Source organism: Falco cherrug, chromosome 1 (genome assembly GCF_023634085.1).
Source record: "Falco cherrug isolate bFalChe1 chromosome 1, bFalChe1.pri, whole genome shotgun sequence".
NCBI classification, from domain to species: Eukaryota; Metazoa; Chordata; class Aves; order Falconiformes; family Falconidae; genus Falco; species Falco cherrug.
This window is the reverse complement of record NC_073697.1, coordinates 60,259,724-60,277,100: the sequence shown is the minus strand read 5'-3', so window position 1 is coordinate 60,277,100 and position 17,377 is coordinate 60,259,724. Positions and strand designations below refer to the sequence as shown.

At 39.1% G+C, this 17,377-nt stretch overlaps 1 protein-coding gene across 2 annotated transcripts in view; it reads left to right on the top strand.

Moving 5' to 3' along the window:
- The window catches only part of DLC1 (DLC1 Rho GTPase activating protein), a 230,751-nt gene that overhangs the window by 120,596 nt on the left and 92,778 nt on the right, over nt 1–17,377 (top strand). Inside the window, exon 1 of one of the 2 annotated variants that reach the window (XM_014286966.3) lies at nt 8,619–8,907. The exons of the other annotated variant lie outside the window; for it this stretch is intronic. Coding sequence (XP_014142441.1) covers nt 8,793–8,907 — 115 coding nt within the window. The 5' untranslated portion in view covers nt 8,619–8,792. Of the gene's footprint in view, nt 1–8,618; nt 8,908–17,377 lie in introns of those variants that run through there. 2 annotated transcript variants of the gene reach the window in all.

Below are 17,377 nucleotides of genomic sequence, written 5' to 3'. Positions count from 1 at the left end.
TTTTCTCTGCCACTGAGGCCACAAACCAGCAGTTCAGGGAGGGTTACATCATGCTTGTCTTCACCATGACAAAAAAACTCTGTACAGATTGTGTTTCACAGTGCTGCAATGGCAGCAGCATGGGTGAGAAGGGAGGAGGCCAACTCAGCCTCTTTACATCACTTAGTAAAACACACATTACATAGGGCAGTTCTAATTAATACAACTTACATGAGCCCCCTAAATCACACTAAATCTTCTGAGGAATGAGCTTTTTCCATCTTACCCTGCAAGCACTGGGACTTTTTCCTCGGTTTAAAATTTCTAGCTGTTCTTTGATCTCTCTGTTCAGAATGATCTCAGTCTGTACTCTGAATTATCTCCCCGCTCACCCTCTGACTTAGATGAGTCCAGCTCGTATAACACTCCCCCCACTCCCATTCTTCTCACTTCTCTGTACACAGACACCAGCCAGCCACTGCGAGATTATTTTAAACTCAGTGAGACACGTTTTACAATAAAATCGGGTTTATTCACAATCAGTGATCATGTTGGTCATTGCAGGCAAGCTCAAAGATTTTGTTGCTTTAATATCTTATTAATATTGTGCCATTTTGTATAAGGGATGTCTAAAGAGGAGGACCTTTAATCCAAGGAACTCTCCATCTTAGTATGACTGAGTAAACATGAACAGGAGAGAGGGAAAGAGAGTGGGAGAGAGAAAAAAACAGAAGACAAAGAAGGAAAATTGCTAACTGTGAACAAATATTATATAGAGAGAATTTTGATAGGAACTAAAAACAGGGAGTTGTTTGTTTGGGAAGTGATGGGCTGTTTGGAGGGGGTTTTTTTGTTTGTTGTTTGGGGTTTTTTTTGTGTGTGTGTGGGACCTGCAATTTTCTATTATTGTAATTTTGTGTACAACCACATTTGCATTTCCACTGGAAAGAAAGAAGTACCTTAGGCCATGTATTTTATTCTATGAAATTATATTAATCCTGCCATAATCCCAGTGATGGGACCATTCAAGATGACAAAAAGATATCTAGGTATGGGCCATTTGCATGTCAGGTCACTGTGAAGGAAGAAGAAATGACTCTGTTTAATGCTGTTTGCTGTGGTAAGGCATAACAGATGGCTAATGCTGAAAACTGATCTCAGTTCACAGCCTACTGCCGTCAACTATTCTGTATGAAAGAGATATTAACTGAGAAAGTTCACCAGCTCAAGTTAGGTATTTGGAAGTGCTTGGACACCCCTATATATTAATACTTCCATAAACCTCTAAACAGGTGACTCGCATGTTGTTAAACAGAATGAAGCTTTAACACTTCTCATTTGAATTTTCAGTTATGGCACCAGTGTTCATTAATATCCCATTTTTTCTCATTAACATACAGTATTTCAGAAAACAGTTGGCAGTAGGGGGAAGACTGGATTTTCTAATAATGTAGGGATATTTTATAACCAGTTACATTAGAAAACAAGTTAATACAGAACAATGTACAACTGAAACTGGGAGCATATCTTCTTTCATGTTATTCAGTTATTTGTTATTATTTTATATTTATGGCTGTGATTAGAAATGTTTTCTGCTTTCCTGTGTTGGTTTATTTATTATTTTTGGAGCACACAGTGATAGTGAGACAGCAGCTCAGAAACAGCCAGATAAGCTTACACTTTGAAGTGCACAGAACTCCAATTAAGCTATGGGGCTATTTGCAAGGCCAGGTTATAATCACATCATGAAGTCTGCTAAATATTGTTAGTGTTTATTTGGAATCATGCTTAATTTGAAACTCATAAATGTATAATAGAAGGCCAGGCTACTCAGTTTACATAAACCCATCAGCATGTATTTATCACACAACAAAAGGCAATTAAGGTAGATGCCTTCACAAGATCATCTCAGTGTTTCACCAGAAGTAGTCTTCAATGGTTACACATTAAAAAGTCTGTGAAAGCAACAACAGTTGCAGTCTGCATCATGGACTACTGCTAGGAAAGTGGATTTTGTGCATTTTCTTTACGACTACTTAAACATGCTGCTTATTCAAAAATACATGTCTGGGCCACAGCATGAGGGTATAAGGCCTGCATAACTTACAAAAGCAGTATGCACGAGGCAACGACTGTCACCTGGAGAGGGCAGGGCTGTCCTTGGGGCTTCCCTACACCCCTGCTACCACCATTGGGAAACAGTGCGGGGACAGCAGGCAGCGCGGTCTTCCCACCCCTGGAGGAAGCTCAGGGAATGTTGTCTGTTACATGGTCTACTATCTCTTCTCCAGAATGCACCCATTTAGGTCCCAGGCTGTTCAAAGGTTAACTACAGGGTGTTGACATGCATCTCACAGGGCACTTGGAACAAAATGTGGTGGGACACATAGTAACATATGGTTGAGTTGTGCACTCACATCATCAGCACCATTGCAGCAACCACCACCCAAACATTTGTTACTATCTTTTGTGCAGTTCCCACTGAGATCAGGATGCAGAGCAGCTCCACTCTGTTTTGATCAGTGTAGCAATGCTCCCACTGGCACAAAATGCTTGCAAGCCCTTGTCTATCCCAGCAGGGAGGAGTGAAAGGAGCAACATCGAGAAGAGCAGCCAGGCATAGGAATCAGAGGTCAGATGATGGAAAAGGATATAGCTGGGCCAGGGATGGGGAGGAAATGGTAGAAAGCATGATGGAGCCGTCTTTAGAAGGTAGAAGATTAAAACAGCAGCAAGGAATAACTTGTAAGGGATCTTGGAAAGGAATAAAAGAAATGGAGAGGCTGAAGAGGAGAGAACATTATACACAAATCGGCAGACAAATCCAGTCTGTGGGCTGGGGAGACTCCCAACCTGTTCAACACCTTTTTCCATCAATGACTAATCTTCATTTTTACTTCATTTTATCTATATCATGCAGTGACACTTGACACAAAAAAGAAACCTAATGCTCTCCCTCAGTCCCATGTAAGTAGGAGGCCAAAACATGGGAGGAGAGAATAGACTTCCTCACTATAACCCTTATCCTGCCTGCCTTCCAAGCCTTGGAGATCTGGGTTTCTTTAACGTGCTGATTTTCACTTCTAGTGCAAGAAAAGATATAAATAATGTTCTGAAATTTTTATTCCTAATATGGAAGAAAAAAGAAAAAACTTGTCATGGAAAGATTTTTTTTATTAAAGTATCTCTTTGGAAATACCACAGTGTTACATACCCATCCCCCTTCCTTCCTTCAATAAATAAATAAATAATGAAAAAGTATATTTCAGAAGAGATTTTTTTTTAAAACCAAATCAAAACTAATGAAGACGTGGCTTTGTCATAACAAACATTTTGCTAAGATTTGTCAAGCTTCTATTGAAACTTTTCTGTTTCAACAAAGTACATTTTATTTGCCTGTCTCTCTGTAGAAATTTCTCTAAATCCTTATAGTCTGCTGTGATTCGTGGATGCTTCTTGTCTAAAGATCTGATATGTATCAGATTTCTCAGATACTGCAGATGTTGCAGTACCAGATTGTCTTTTGGAAAGCAACACATGTCAAAGCCAAATTCAAAGGGCTCCTTTCCCAGTCTGGTCTCCTAGATAGCATTTGGAGACATCTGCTGAGAGATGAAACAATGACACATGCTATGTGCCCAGCAGGCATTTTTAATTAGACCTAAAATTTTGATTTTGAATCATTCTTTTGTTTTGTGGTACTTTTGGAGAGTTATGGCATTACTTTTTTGTTTCTGTAACAAGGGGAAGGCGGTTGCATGCATCAGATCAGTCAAGCTGCATAGACCACCCAGTGAAGATGGTCTGAATTTGCCATACTATTTGTTGCATGCAGCCCATATGGAAGTCACAGCACAACTCAGACTGGCAGCATGTTTGAAAAATTATGTGTCTCTGAATGGCTATGCATATTTTGGATGCATACATCCTTCCAGACTCAAGGGGCCAGAATCACACAGATGAACCAGAGATAAACATAAGAATTTGCACATTCGTAAACATTCAGAAGGGAAGTTGATGCACTGTGAGCAAGCCTGAAGAGAGTGAGGCTTGCATAACTGTTTACTTCCTAGGAGCTGGATGTTGCCAGAACTAAAAATGAGATCACCATTCCCGTCCATCCTAATACCTGATGCATTCTGTCTGCTCTTTGCCTTAAAGAGGAAAAAGAATCTTTAATGTTATTTTTGCAGACCAAGGTATGGACAGAACCACTAAAGGACAGAAAACAGATATATTTGGCAAGGTTAGATCCTTCAGCTTGAACTGCTGAGGAGTGGTAAGGTGGTTAGGAATTAGCCTCTGCCTTCTGCCCTCAGCTGGTTTAAGAACAGTATGTTTAGGAAAAATGAGTGGCACTTTACAAGTAAATCCAGCCTTGAGAGAAAGACTGGAGAGGCACCACTTTACTGATATTAACAAGACCTTTTTAAAAATATTTCTGAAAAGAGGAGTGGGAGAACTCAGTGGCTGCAGCCCAGAGGCAGGCTAGGCCTGGCTAACCAGAAGGACACTGTCCTGTGAGCAGCAGTGGCGGGGCCGATCTTGGCTGGCAGGAGAGCAGGGCTCAGCCCAGCTCCAAGCTGGCTGAACAGGCAGGTGGGGATACGGTCTCTATAAATATTTGCCTGTGGAATTCCACAAAGACTTCCCTGGGCATGCATGCTGCTCCGCACATGTTCACAGTCATCTCTTTCCTGAGGGGGTACTGTCACCTTTCCCCCCCAAACACTGTCTGCTGCATTCCCCTCTTGTCAGCAATAGACCCCCTCCTTCAGATTCCTATCATACTATTTTTAGTCCAGCACACGTCTTTGCTGGCCCATCCATGTTTATCTTTTGAATATAAGAATTTCTTTGGGCTTTTTTTCATCTCAGCCATTGAACAGAAAATACTGAAAAAAGTAAAATAATTCTGGAGGATAGCTGCAGTAGTGACTGCACTATGATTGTGATCACCGTGAATATTACTCAAGTACAAAACCTGTGCCTGCTGGTGGTCTTCCTTAAGTTTCCAGATACAGTGAAGCCAAGAATAGAGCTGCATCATAAATTTTACCTAGATGCTGGTTCTGGGGTTAGGACTTTGCTTATTTTTGCCTGCATTTTGCTGTAGTACCTGTATACAGCTAATTGAATTGTAGATGTAACATATGGAAGGGTGCCCAGGCCATTTCCCAGCTAAAGGAAGGTATTTGTTTTCAGGAGATTTTCCAGGACATTTTCGAATAGAGCAGCCAAACATTTTGCCATTTTCTTTGAAAACATTTTCTTTGCCAGTCCATAAATCTCACCATTAAAACTTTTTACCTTTAATACCATTCCCAGTGCTCTGATTTAACTGTTTGATTTAACACCTTTCTCCATAAATTAATCTAATATACATTCATGTTGACCGACATCAGAGATTCACTAGCCGAGGTCTGTACACATGTACTTGGCACTAGTGGCATCCTCTCCCAGTTGAGACTGTGAGCATGAATTTACCAGAGAAATAGAGAAAGCTTTTCCATGCAATCTGGAGGTAACCGTAGGCACGTGATTCAGGTAGCTGTCTCCACTCAAACAGCTAAACTTGCAAGGCGAGAGGGAGTACGTCTGAGCTGAAAGGGCAAATATCTCTCTCTACGTGGGCAGGTATCATTTGGGCAGTAACACTTCTTCAAACACAGCGTCATGTCTGGGAATGCAGGAGGAGCTTGCCTGAGGTGCAGTGTAGGGCTCTCAACATGAGTATCAGACAATGGCACAGCAGCCATGGCAAGTCGCAGATTTCCCCTGAGTGCGTGGGTGTTGCCCAGCATAGAACTAAGAGCAACTGCCACCATCACCCTGGTGGCACCAGCTGATAGTATCCCAGAGCATCGGGTTTTGTGGATGTCTTTTCAGCATCTTTTGGGTATTGAGAGGTCCAGACCGAAACAGAGTGCATTGTTCTACAAGGGTTGTTATTTAAATAACACAAGCACAGAGACTGAAGTACAGCTCTGCTCTGATGCCTCCTTTTTAACATTATTTTTAAATCATTTTATACTTTCATATTGCATGGCAAACATTTTATGACCACAGTGAATGTTGTTCATCTCAAATTTCCTCTTTGTGTATATTTGCTTTTTAACTATCTTACCCATTAGATCTCTCAATCCACACTTTTCTATAATTGATGTCCTTTTATTTCCTATCCAGATTTCTAGCCTACTGATACCTAGCTGTTTTCTTGTCCATGGTCCATTAAGAATGTTCTGACATTTAATTAAATTCTTTACAAAATCTACTTAGATTATCCATTTCTGTGTTGTAACATCAGACAAGCAGACTCTCTTAGCCATCTTCCCCTGCTTTGTTACCGTTTATCTTTACTCCTTCTTTGCCCTTTGTTGGGTCATGCTGACATTTTCCAGCCCATTTTGTTGAACTGGTTGCGCTGACTGTTTTAAGTATTTTGGGTTGTGACATGTCTACCTATGTAACAGAACCCACAACAGTTCTCATAGAATTAAACCCTGATCAGCAGCCTATATATTGCCCTTTTTTTAAAAGTTGATTTAGCTGCTAAAATGAATAATAGTGGGTGCATTTTTATTGACATTTTAGCCTCGACCAGGTGTACGCTTTTGAAAAAGATTTTCAAAAAAAAGGATCTCCCAACAGCACCCTTTGGTTTGTATCTCCAAGCAGTCTTAGAGCATGTGAACTGGTTTGGTTTCATATGAAACTAAGCCAGAAGATGCGTCCTGGTAGAGCACCAGTGATCTCAACCCTTGGTGAGGATTCATTCAGTTCATGAGACCCAGGTAGACCTAGTTCAAAGTAACCCCACCTCAAGATATGTTAGAACCTTGGTACCATTTATTTTGCTCTTTCTGGGCCACGTTGTTGGTAACATAGGCATAGCCACTGGTAGTTAAAAATCTGCTGAGACTGCCTTCTCCCTCATTGCCTTCTGTTTTCCTCTGACAGTGCTACTCAGCTGAAATACAGAGGTATACACATTCAGCTCCAGATATTGCTTACTACATCCTCATTTAAAAATGAACAAGTATTCTTCTGAGCTGGTCACCAATAGAAACAATAGCAGATGTCACCTGAACAGGCCGCACATGTTTCAAAGTAGATAGATTACACTCTGGTCATCATGTCAGCATTTGCCTATGTAAGCATTGTCACTTGTTCTACAAGGAAGTTTTGCTAGAATAATAACAAAAAAAAACAACCACACATTTCAAGAGTAGTTGAATTTTTCTAGAGCGTTGGATGCTTCTTTCTCCATCCAGCCTCAAAAAGTAGGAGGGGTGTAATGAAGAAAGGAACTGCAGACTGTAGAGATCCCTTGCTGCTGTTGATTTTGTTCAAAGATGTACACAGGACATTAATGTTTGCAGATGCTCTATAAAGATAAAAGACAAAAGCCTGGGAGGAAAAAAAATATGATCTGCTTTAAATAGATGGTGAGCCAATTCTTCCCTCAGTTACACTATTGCAAATCGTGTAAATTTCTTTTCATTGTTGGAATGAGATCATGATTTGTCTTAAAGGAAATGAGGACTAGTGAAAGGGAACTGAGAAGGCATTGGAAAAAAGTTACATAAGAATAAGTACAATAAGAAAGTGTGAAATAAATTATCTAGTCTAATTAAATGAAAAACTCTTTTGTTCTTAGGAAGAAATTCAAAGGGAGTGGGACTCCACAGGCTGAAATTTGTGATTCTGTAATTTGATCTGTGCACACCAACCTTGTGAGAAGTTAATCAATCAATTTTAATGATAACATAATACTTCTCAAGAAAACAACAGCATCTGACTTTAACAGCTGTAGTTGCTGTGAAAATCAAGGACTCCACCTAGAATTAAAATGAAGACAAATTTATTCAACAGTTCTTGCTTTCCCCAATAACAAAGGGGATTACGTTTTTAGGCTGGGATGTCTCACCTCTTCACATATTGGCATACATAACATTAGGAAAGGAGTCTTAGCTACCCCTTTATTCCTCCCTGTCTCCCTCAGGGAAGCCACAGGACAAAGTAATCAATTAAAAAGGTCAAAATAAGCAAGGTCAAATGGCTTCATTTACTGTGACTATTAATCTCAGTTACATACATAAACTTTTTACATATGGAACCTTCTCTTTCTACTCAGCAAAGATGCAGGGGCCTAGTTCCCTCTCCTTTTTTCTTGTCTCCCCTTTTCCTCTCACTTTTATATTTCCATCCCTTCATTACTGTGTTGGCATAAAGTACTACTACATACAGGAAACTCAGAATCAGGCCCTATTCTGTGCCACAGATGGGGTAATATGCAAGAAAAATATGGTAATGAAATAAGGTACCTGAACTGCAGATACTTAAAATTACTTTATCTCTTTTCTGTTTCTTACCTTTTTCATGTCAAACCATGAAAGATTACCTGAAATATCAGTTAAGCAGGGAAATATTATCCTAATAAATGAGCATGCAAGTATGTGCCTGGTAAGTTATTTGATTAAACAGGAAGCTAGAATCCTATAGATATCCACAAATAAAGCCCCAAATCTAAATGACTGTATCGTTAGCTCATTTGTAAACTGTTCCAGATGTAAGATTTTGGCAGCTTTCCAGTAGGCTGGCTGCAGTCTGAGCTTTTCTGCATCCGCAGTGAGAACTGCAATGCCTGACTCTTCAAGGAAAAGCTCCACAAGGCTGATGACAAATTATATAAAGTAACAACCTGCCTGCCTGGCAAAGAGGAACTCGGACAGATCCCCAGGCAAAGAATGCCCTTTTTCCCGGGGCCAAGCTGCAGCCATTTGACTCTGGATGTGTGATCGATCTGCATTATGCATCACCCAGTGAAAGCCCCTCTGAGAAGATCATTTAGTGATCATATCAGGGACTCCACTGCTAGAGCCTTGGACGTTATCTGGAAAAACACGAGAGACAGACGACTGGCAGGTGAGAAGGACATTACATAAGTATATTTTAAGATTTGTAAGGGACCATAATCAATAACGGTAATTAGTGGCATCATTTGCATAATGTATTGATGTCGCCTTTAAGTATCTCTCCAGCCTTTTGTTTCTGTGTCACGTTACTTCGGTGCTTTGCCTACGGTGGACTGTATGTGCTCCTTCAATTAGACGAGATAAACATCCGTTAAAAAAAAAAAACAACAGTGAATTTTTGTCTGATAATGACAGTGCAAACTCCTCAGACTAAAGTGCGCTGAAGCATTTTATTTTGCTGTTAGGTCAGACTGTGCTTTACTGCTGTGATGTGCTTCACTGAGTTGTGTTACAGAGTGCTTTGCAGCCAAGGAGTGTGTCAGTTGGAATATCTGGGCTGTGCACTGAGCAATTACTGGTATTTCCTCTGGCAAGGATTTCAGTGCTGTGAGCTCCAAGTGAGTGTCAGGTATGCCAGAGCTAGGTTTCTGAGATATAAATTACCATCCAACTATATGGTTACAGTTCACATTTTTATTTTGACTTGCAAATACTCAAAAACTCGAGGCAAACCATAACAGAGGGCTAGAGCAGAAGATAATTTAACTTGCTTTATTTTGCTCTTCTGTTATTGTCTGCCTGTTAGATTGAATGCTTCTCATCCACCCTGCTGGGGTTGTTACTTTTATTATTGCAACATTTAGAGGTTTCAGAAAAGGCAGCAGAAATGTACAATGGGTGTGACATGCCAGAGGGATCCTTTGGTTTGTTTGTATACTTACAGTGGGGATGGTTTATCCCGCGGGCGGGGGGGAGGGGGAGAGGAGAGAGGAGAAATGTGAATAATGATAAGATCAAGGATGAGATGATGGAGAAGCAGACGATATGGCTCACTAATGTAAACTGAACTTTTACATCATTCTCCTGCACTTATATTTTGGAGAAGAGCAGCTAAGTGCATAACAGACATTTGTGAATTCCAAATTCTGATTTGTGAATTCCAAAACTGATTACATCAGGTAATCAGGCAGGGAGTGACCATGGCATATAAAGAAACACAGGGGCAAAAACCTGCTTTAAATTAGAGCAATTCATAAAAAAACTTGTTCTGTGTCAATGGCTAGATAAATCTTGTGCCTGTTCCCATAGACTACAAAGGACAGTGAGTTTCCTGGGCAAAGGACCTCAGCATTACAACTGTTTTACAGTAAAGCCTCATGGTCACAGGAGATGGGGACATTACATTTACTTTAGTGCTCAGCAGTTAGTCACAAACATGGCAGTGTTGTGAAAGTGCTGGACATTAACCTCTCTTCCATGGCAAACTGAACTGGGCGCATAGTCCATTTCATCTCTCAAAGGTGTGTTAGAAAATTGGACTGTTTTGGTGGCTTTGAGACTGCAGGGCATGGAACATCAGTCACAATGCAGGTCCTGATGTTCAGGATGCTGTTGAAACTCTACTGGAAGGAGCACTGAGAGGAAAGAAATTCTGAGTGAAAAGGCACAGACGTTACACAAATCTATAAAAGGCAAGCTGGTGGGACCAAGTCAGCTTTTGTTTAATCTGTGTGTTGCCTGGTCAGCTGGACACTTGTTTACCCTGGCATTCATTTCCATTCCACCTGCTAGAGTTGTTTATGTGAATGCTTTGAAGTAAGCTTTTTAATTTATAGTTAAGTTCAGAATGGCATTTGTATCAACAGACTACAAGCACCTCTGGCCTATGTCCACATAAGAAAACTACTACCAACCATTTTCTATAAAATTGGTTTCCTCTCATCAGTTCACATAGGAAAGCATATAATGACATGTAATTTATACTTTCTGTATGTGACCTACATATGAAAATACACAGGTTTTATCAGGATATCAAAAGGCCTTGATAAACATATATATTTAACCTTGCATATGATTGTCAAATATTTGAGGGATGGATAACTGCTAATTATATTTCTTGAGACTGTCACATTCCTAGAAACGCAGAGTGAACATGAACCCTTTAGCCTCTTTAGCTGCACTGATAAGGGTCGGCATGTTTTTATTGTACTTGGCAGATGGTTGTGAACATGAACGTCACAGTTTTTATCAATACAAGGCTTAGATGTTAGAGGACCCTTAAAAGCAGTGACAGTTCAATTTTCCAGGTTGTGCTGGTGATGTAGGCTTGTCAGTCCACTAGTATATTTGGGCTGCTGTCAGTCAGAAAGTCAGAAAACCATCAAGCTAACCCCCCAGTAAGCAGTGCAGTATGTAAGTGGAGTAGTTAGCAGGGTATATTCTTGAAAATACTTCATGAATAACAGATTCAGGAAAAGAAACAAAACAGCAACAAGTTGTGTTGCTCTTCTGTTTGTTCTCTGGAATATCAGCAGTTTAAACTGCTGACTACCTAAAAATGGTAAAGAAGGGTCATGACACTGAAATCCACTTAGATCAGCAATTTGTGTTATCAGGACACACCTTTGAAAAAGAACACAGTATTTGCAAAAGAAAAAAGAAAATGTGAAATATGCATTCTTCATGGCATATTCAAGAAAAAGTAATCCAAAAAATGTTTTACCTTTAAAAAAAAACTGCACAGAAATAGCAAATTGTGCAATATAATCTGATATAATCATCAAACAGGCAGTACTATCTACCTTCTAGCTAGGGAAAACATCACAGAAAATGTTTTCTATTAGATCATGTAGTCTTAATGACAAAAAAGAAAGGTAGCATTAGTTTTGGGCAAAAAGTAACAAAAAAATTTAAAATGCCATTAAAATTGCATGAAACTAAAAGATAATAGCTAAAGATGCTTTGATTTTGGGCGGGCACAGTAAAGGGAGGCAAACAAATACAAACTGTCCTCTCAGGTCACCTCTGCGTGCCACCCTACCCTGGCCATGATGGAGTACCGCAGAGCGGCATCCTCACACTGCTGTTGGACACTAACACCAGGGCTGAGTTACTGTGTGTGCCATCTCATCATGTGGCAGAATCACCTGTGTTTCAGCCAGCTGGGGCCAAGCACACTTGTATAAATATGGTATATTATTATTGTATAGATATGGTGTCTTGTACAAATGGGGTACATATTTATAAAATACCTGTTCTGAGCAGCAGTGAGTTGCAACTCGGTGTAATCACATCATGATCAAACTGCCTTTGGCGGCACACGGCTCATGGTTTTCCACTCAGTGTCTTTTCTCCTCTTTCTTAATTTACGCAGACAAAGAAAATCTAGATGCATGTTTGCAGTCGTATCTGGTGATCTTAATATGGGGAAAATTAATCACTAAATAAATCACTAAACACAATGGAAGTATTTTCAATTGCTGGGACATCAAAAATGCCCAGAAGAGATGGGATACAATTTGGAGCAATGGAATGAACAGCAAAGAGTAAGAGGACAGAATAAGACTCAAGTTGCCAGATTCCCTAAATAGGCAATTTGAAAATTTTAACTTTTCCTGTTATTGCATTCACAAGAAACAGAAACATTTCCTTGGGAATTGCCAGTTTATTCCCCATACTGATGTCAAGGCTTAGCTGGGAAGGAAAGCACACTCTGGCTTCTTCAGCGACAGGCCTCCCAATAAAGACCAGGGGTTTTTGCACAAGAGGGGCGGCAGCAGTGAGCTTCTCCAGAGCATGCAAGAGTCGTTCTCAGCTCTGAAATGTACATATCCTCAAAACACTGTAGACAGATTTCTCCTAGTGCCTCCACTGTATTGCTGGGTGAATTATCTGCATGATAGACTCTAGATGACACGATGTAGCATTTATCTGCATCGTACTAAGAACCATTATGCCCATCATACCAAATGACTAAAAGGTCCTGCATTTTTCATTTTCACCAGCATTTTTTAGAAAACATGGTCAGACACTGAGTACAACCAAATACTCATATGCCCCAATCTCTTTTTTGGGCTTTTTGGTTTGTTTTGGGTTTTTTTTTTTTTTTGTTTTGGGTTTTTTTATGATAGAAAAGCTAAATAGTCTTCTGAAATATCTAGTATTTTAGAAAAAAAAAAGAATGTGTAGGTAGTCTAGGTTTGTTGAATTATGTCTAGTTTGCTGCAGTGGCTTAGTCATTGAAAGTCTGTGGGAAAACATTACTTATTTGGTATTTTAAAAATAAACCTTCAACTTTTCTATTTGAAATTATATTATTGATTGACCTACTTACCATTTATAATTTTCAATTTTCAATTTTTTCTTAATTCAGTTCACTAAAACTTTACAATATTTCATTTACCCCAGAATTAAGTTAATTTTGTGACTTTTGGCCCACTAAAAATAAAGTGGGCTTTTGTCACCCTTGTTTTTCTTGGTTTTGTTTTCTGTTAATTGCCAAAGAAATGAAAAATAACTCAGTTGAAAAGATCTGTTACAGACCACTTCTCATTATGCCTACTTTGCTAGTGTTTGAATCTAGAAAGGTTATATATGTCCTTGTCAGTTATCACTAAAGATGTAGCCACAGAGAGAACTATTTTCCATTTAGATTCCTTTTAAAGGACTATCAGTCAGCTTTCATCTATTTTCCATGTTTTTAATAAAATCTGAATTAATTTTGAATCTACTTTTGAAAAGTTTCTCTGCAGGCCCCTTTGAGTAGACCTTTTATTTTTTTAATTTATGATGATTAGCAAGAATTATATCATTATTTAAGTTTTTCTTACTACTGGCCATATCAACCTTTGCATAACTTGTCTAGGATCACTGGGAGTATCTGCAACACACTATCTGCTCTTGCTGAAGGCTGATTTGTCCTCCATTATCAGCATCCCTCTATTTCCATTTGGTTTATAGTTGCTGTTTTCTCTCATACTTCCCTCTTAATTATGATGCCTTAAAACATGCCTTTTTATGGACTGCAAAATCTGTGAGTATAGGATTTACTCATTCTTAAACAATTTCCAGCTATTGCTTACACTTCCAGGCATATACATATATAGCTATCTATAGGAAGTAAAGGAAGTAAAGAAAGGAATTTTCATCCTTGGGAAATTTTAAAGGCCCAGTTTAAGGTAAAGTGTTTTGCATTACATTTTACCTGTCTCTAAAATTAATACTTATGCAGAAGAAAAATTACTGATTAAAGTGTTTGCTTTGTTCTGAGATTGGAGAAAGATGTATAGTGTAGGTAGGTGAAATAAGATTTTAGAAAATGGATATGTCGCAGAACCTAAGACACAGATTCAGATATATCACTGTTTGGCTATATCAGCATTTTTAGAAAATTACTGACTCCTAATCTGGAGACAACGTCCTATAGATTTGGTGGTTTATTCAGGCTATTTTATAAATATTAAAAATAACCACTTCCCATGAGGTAGAGAATGATCAGGTATTGATTTGATATGTACTCGTAAATAGACTCTAATTTATGGAAAAGAAACAGGAAAAGAGTAAACAACAATTGTCTGATAACAAAAGACGTTATTTGTTTGATAAAGTGCAAAACACCATAATAAAATATTTCCGGTGGATAGTCAAATATCGTTATCATGTTAGAGATTCCTCCCTTTGAGAGTAGTCAAGAGCTTTGTTGTCATCCATGTAATTATTGAACAAGCTTGTAGTGTAAGCAGGTTTTGGAGAAAATGCTAGTTTCATTCATGTGATTTATAATTCTTCACATCTTTCAAATTTAGATATCAAATGCAATCAGAAATAATACATTTCATGCACAGCATATGCTTGTTATTTTTTTTAAATATCGTCACCCTAAATTTCCGATAAGATATATAGAGTATTATGTCTTATTTAGCACTGATGTTTTGATCATGGAATGACTGTAACTCATTTAAGGAAAAGTGCTTCAGTCAAAATCCTCATTCAAAAGGGCATTTGGAATTAAATGCATCCTTAGGTTCTCATTCCATGTTCTATTTTTTAATTTCTCGTTCTCTATATGAAAACGTAGAGAAGTGCCAGAAGGGTCATAGCTGCCTGTAGCATGATTCTGGTGTTGTTTATTTTCAGCTGCCGGAATGTCTTGTTTCCAGCACTCCTCATGCTCCTAATTTGAAGTCTGTTACCAGTAAAGGTTGGAGCACTCACATAGGGAAAAGAAAGTGTGCATACTGTGTCACCTTGGCTATTTGTAGTGGATATTTTCATACAGCAGAGCTAAATTGCACTGTTGGGGGACTGGACAGTTGGAAAGTTTTATTTGTGACTTTCACATTTTCCTCCATTAGTGAAATCTAAAACATTTATTTCATGGAGCTCCACCATCATTTCTGTAATCAAGCTACAACAATGGCACTATTTTGTCCAAGTTTACAATAAGAAGTACACAGTACACTAAGCATATTATAGAAGTGGTTGCTACAAAATCCTCATGCATTCAAGTTACAACAGCTGGAGGGGATTATGGAAATACACCCTTTTTTCAGCATTCTGGTTTTCTACAGTCATCATAGCCAATTCTAGGACTGCAGCAATCAGCCAGCAGCACCATGTCCTGTCCTGTGCCTGGGATTTTGGGGATATGTATAAGAGGAATTCGGGACCAGAACACTTCAGCAATTAGGAATTTTTAGAATTAACTTTCCTGCTTTCTTGGGGACTCCAAACTGATTCTTCATAAGCATGGGCCAAGGAGGGAGGGAGCACACCCAGAGCCCAGAAAACATATCTGAGAGGAACTAAGCAGTCATGTTGCTCTGCAGAGAATGAGCACCCACGCATGAAAAATGTCACCACTGGACATGAGGGGAAGGAAAGAAACAATACACCTGGCAACAACCTGTTAGGAAACCAGCTTCATCATTTATACTTTTCAGCATGCAAGGGTTGTATGTGGTACACATTGTCAGACAGGGATTAAAAATGAGTGAGAAAGATGAAAATTATGGTCTGCTCTCTCCGGGCCCAGTTTCATAATTCATCTTTGTGGATATTGTTAAACTACAAGATAAGCAGTATCATGTCTCTGCTAGAAGTCTCTCCTTATGACAGACAACCAGGAGGCCTCATCTTCTCCTGCTCTTTGAACATTCACATGCACTTCCAAAAAATGGGGGCTCCTGATTCCCAGACTTGGCTCCCTGGACTCTATATTCTTTCGACACCAAGCAGACATTTCGCACATCTGAAAGACCGTTATGTATTTGAAACATTCCTAAAAACTGCTGAAAGTGCTGAAATGCTTTGCATCTGATTGTTTGGAAGGAGCCTCTCTCACAAAATATTTCAACTGCTACAGTTCTGCTAACATCTGGACATCTTCCTTACGTCAGAGGTTGATGATGAGATCCAGATGCTATGACTTACTGATGTTTTCATTAACTTCTTAGCAGTTTTGTCTTTGTTTTGTTTACCAACTGCAACTTCTTAACTTCAACTCACATATGTGAGTGTTACTGGGGAGAGTGGGAAGAAGAGCTGGAAAGGAGGGGGGCAGCTGGAGAAATAATTAGTGTTTGGCCAAGATCCAAAATAACTGATTTCTCTTATTACAATGTGCTGTTCCAGGATATTCAGCCTTTGGGAAGGTCAGCCCCTGATGATAGGAAACATTTTGCCAAGCTGCTATTTTCAGTAAAAATGAGCTATATTATTTACTAATTATGTTCTAATTTAAGAGTAAACATGTTTAGCTATGAAGACAACAGGAAATAAGGATGTAAGATAATATTAATTGATATTATAAATCCTGAACTTTGTATTTACAATCATGCCTAAACCTAACTGTCATATAGAGAATATTTATTACTCTGAGGGAATGCCACTATTGGAGCAGACACAGGAGGGAGCCCAGTTATGTTGCAGGCTACATATTAGGAACTAGCTGAATACTTAAGGAAGATGTTGGCAATAAAAGGAGGGGGGGGATAAAAAAAAATTTAAAAACCAACAAAACCAGAACCAAGCATCTGTATAGTATCTCTGTGGCAATAAATGTTTTATATGTTTGCTAATTTTATATGATAGCATTCCACTTACAAGAATTTCAACCATTTCCAAAGGCTAGTTCCTTCAGCTTTTTCCCACTGAAAATAGAACTAGTGCTGGCAAAACAGCTTCCATTGCAATGCACATCCCATTAAGAAGCTCAAGTGGATTTTCAAAAATGACTAAACTTGCATTTCATGTAGCTATGCAGTTAAATATGAGGAGAAGTGTGAAAGAAAGAAAGGCCTCAGAGCCCGCTGATTGATTGATACTGTTATTTACTAAACATTACAGCATCCTTAGCACTGTAAGAAACTGAGATCAAGAAAGTCCTGTTTTGAAAAGATTATAATCTGCAAAACAATCACTGACAGTGCTCACTGGAGGAGATACAGAAACCATATAAATATATTTATTATGTACCCCAAAAAATGCAGCGATCACTCAGACCAGCACAGGCAGAGAATTTATCAGCTTCCTCCTGCCCTGCCACATTTACCAGCTTGCAGGGACCCAAATGGGGCTGGGGATCTGTGGATGAGTAGGGGAGAGAAAAAATGGGCCAGATTTTCTCAGTGCAGAAAGTA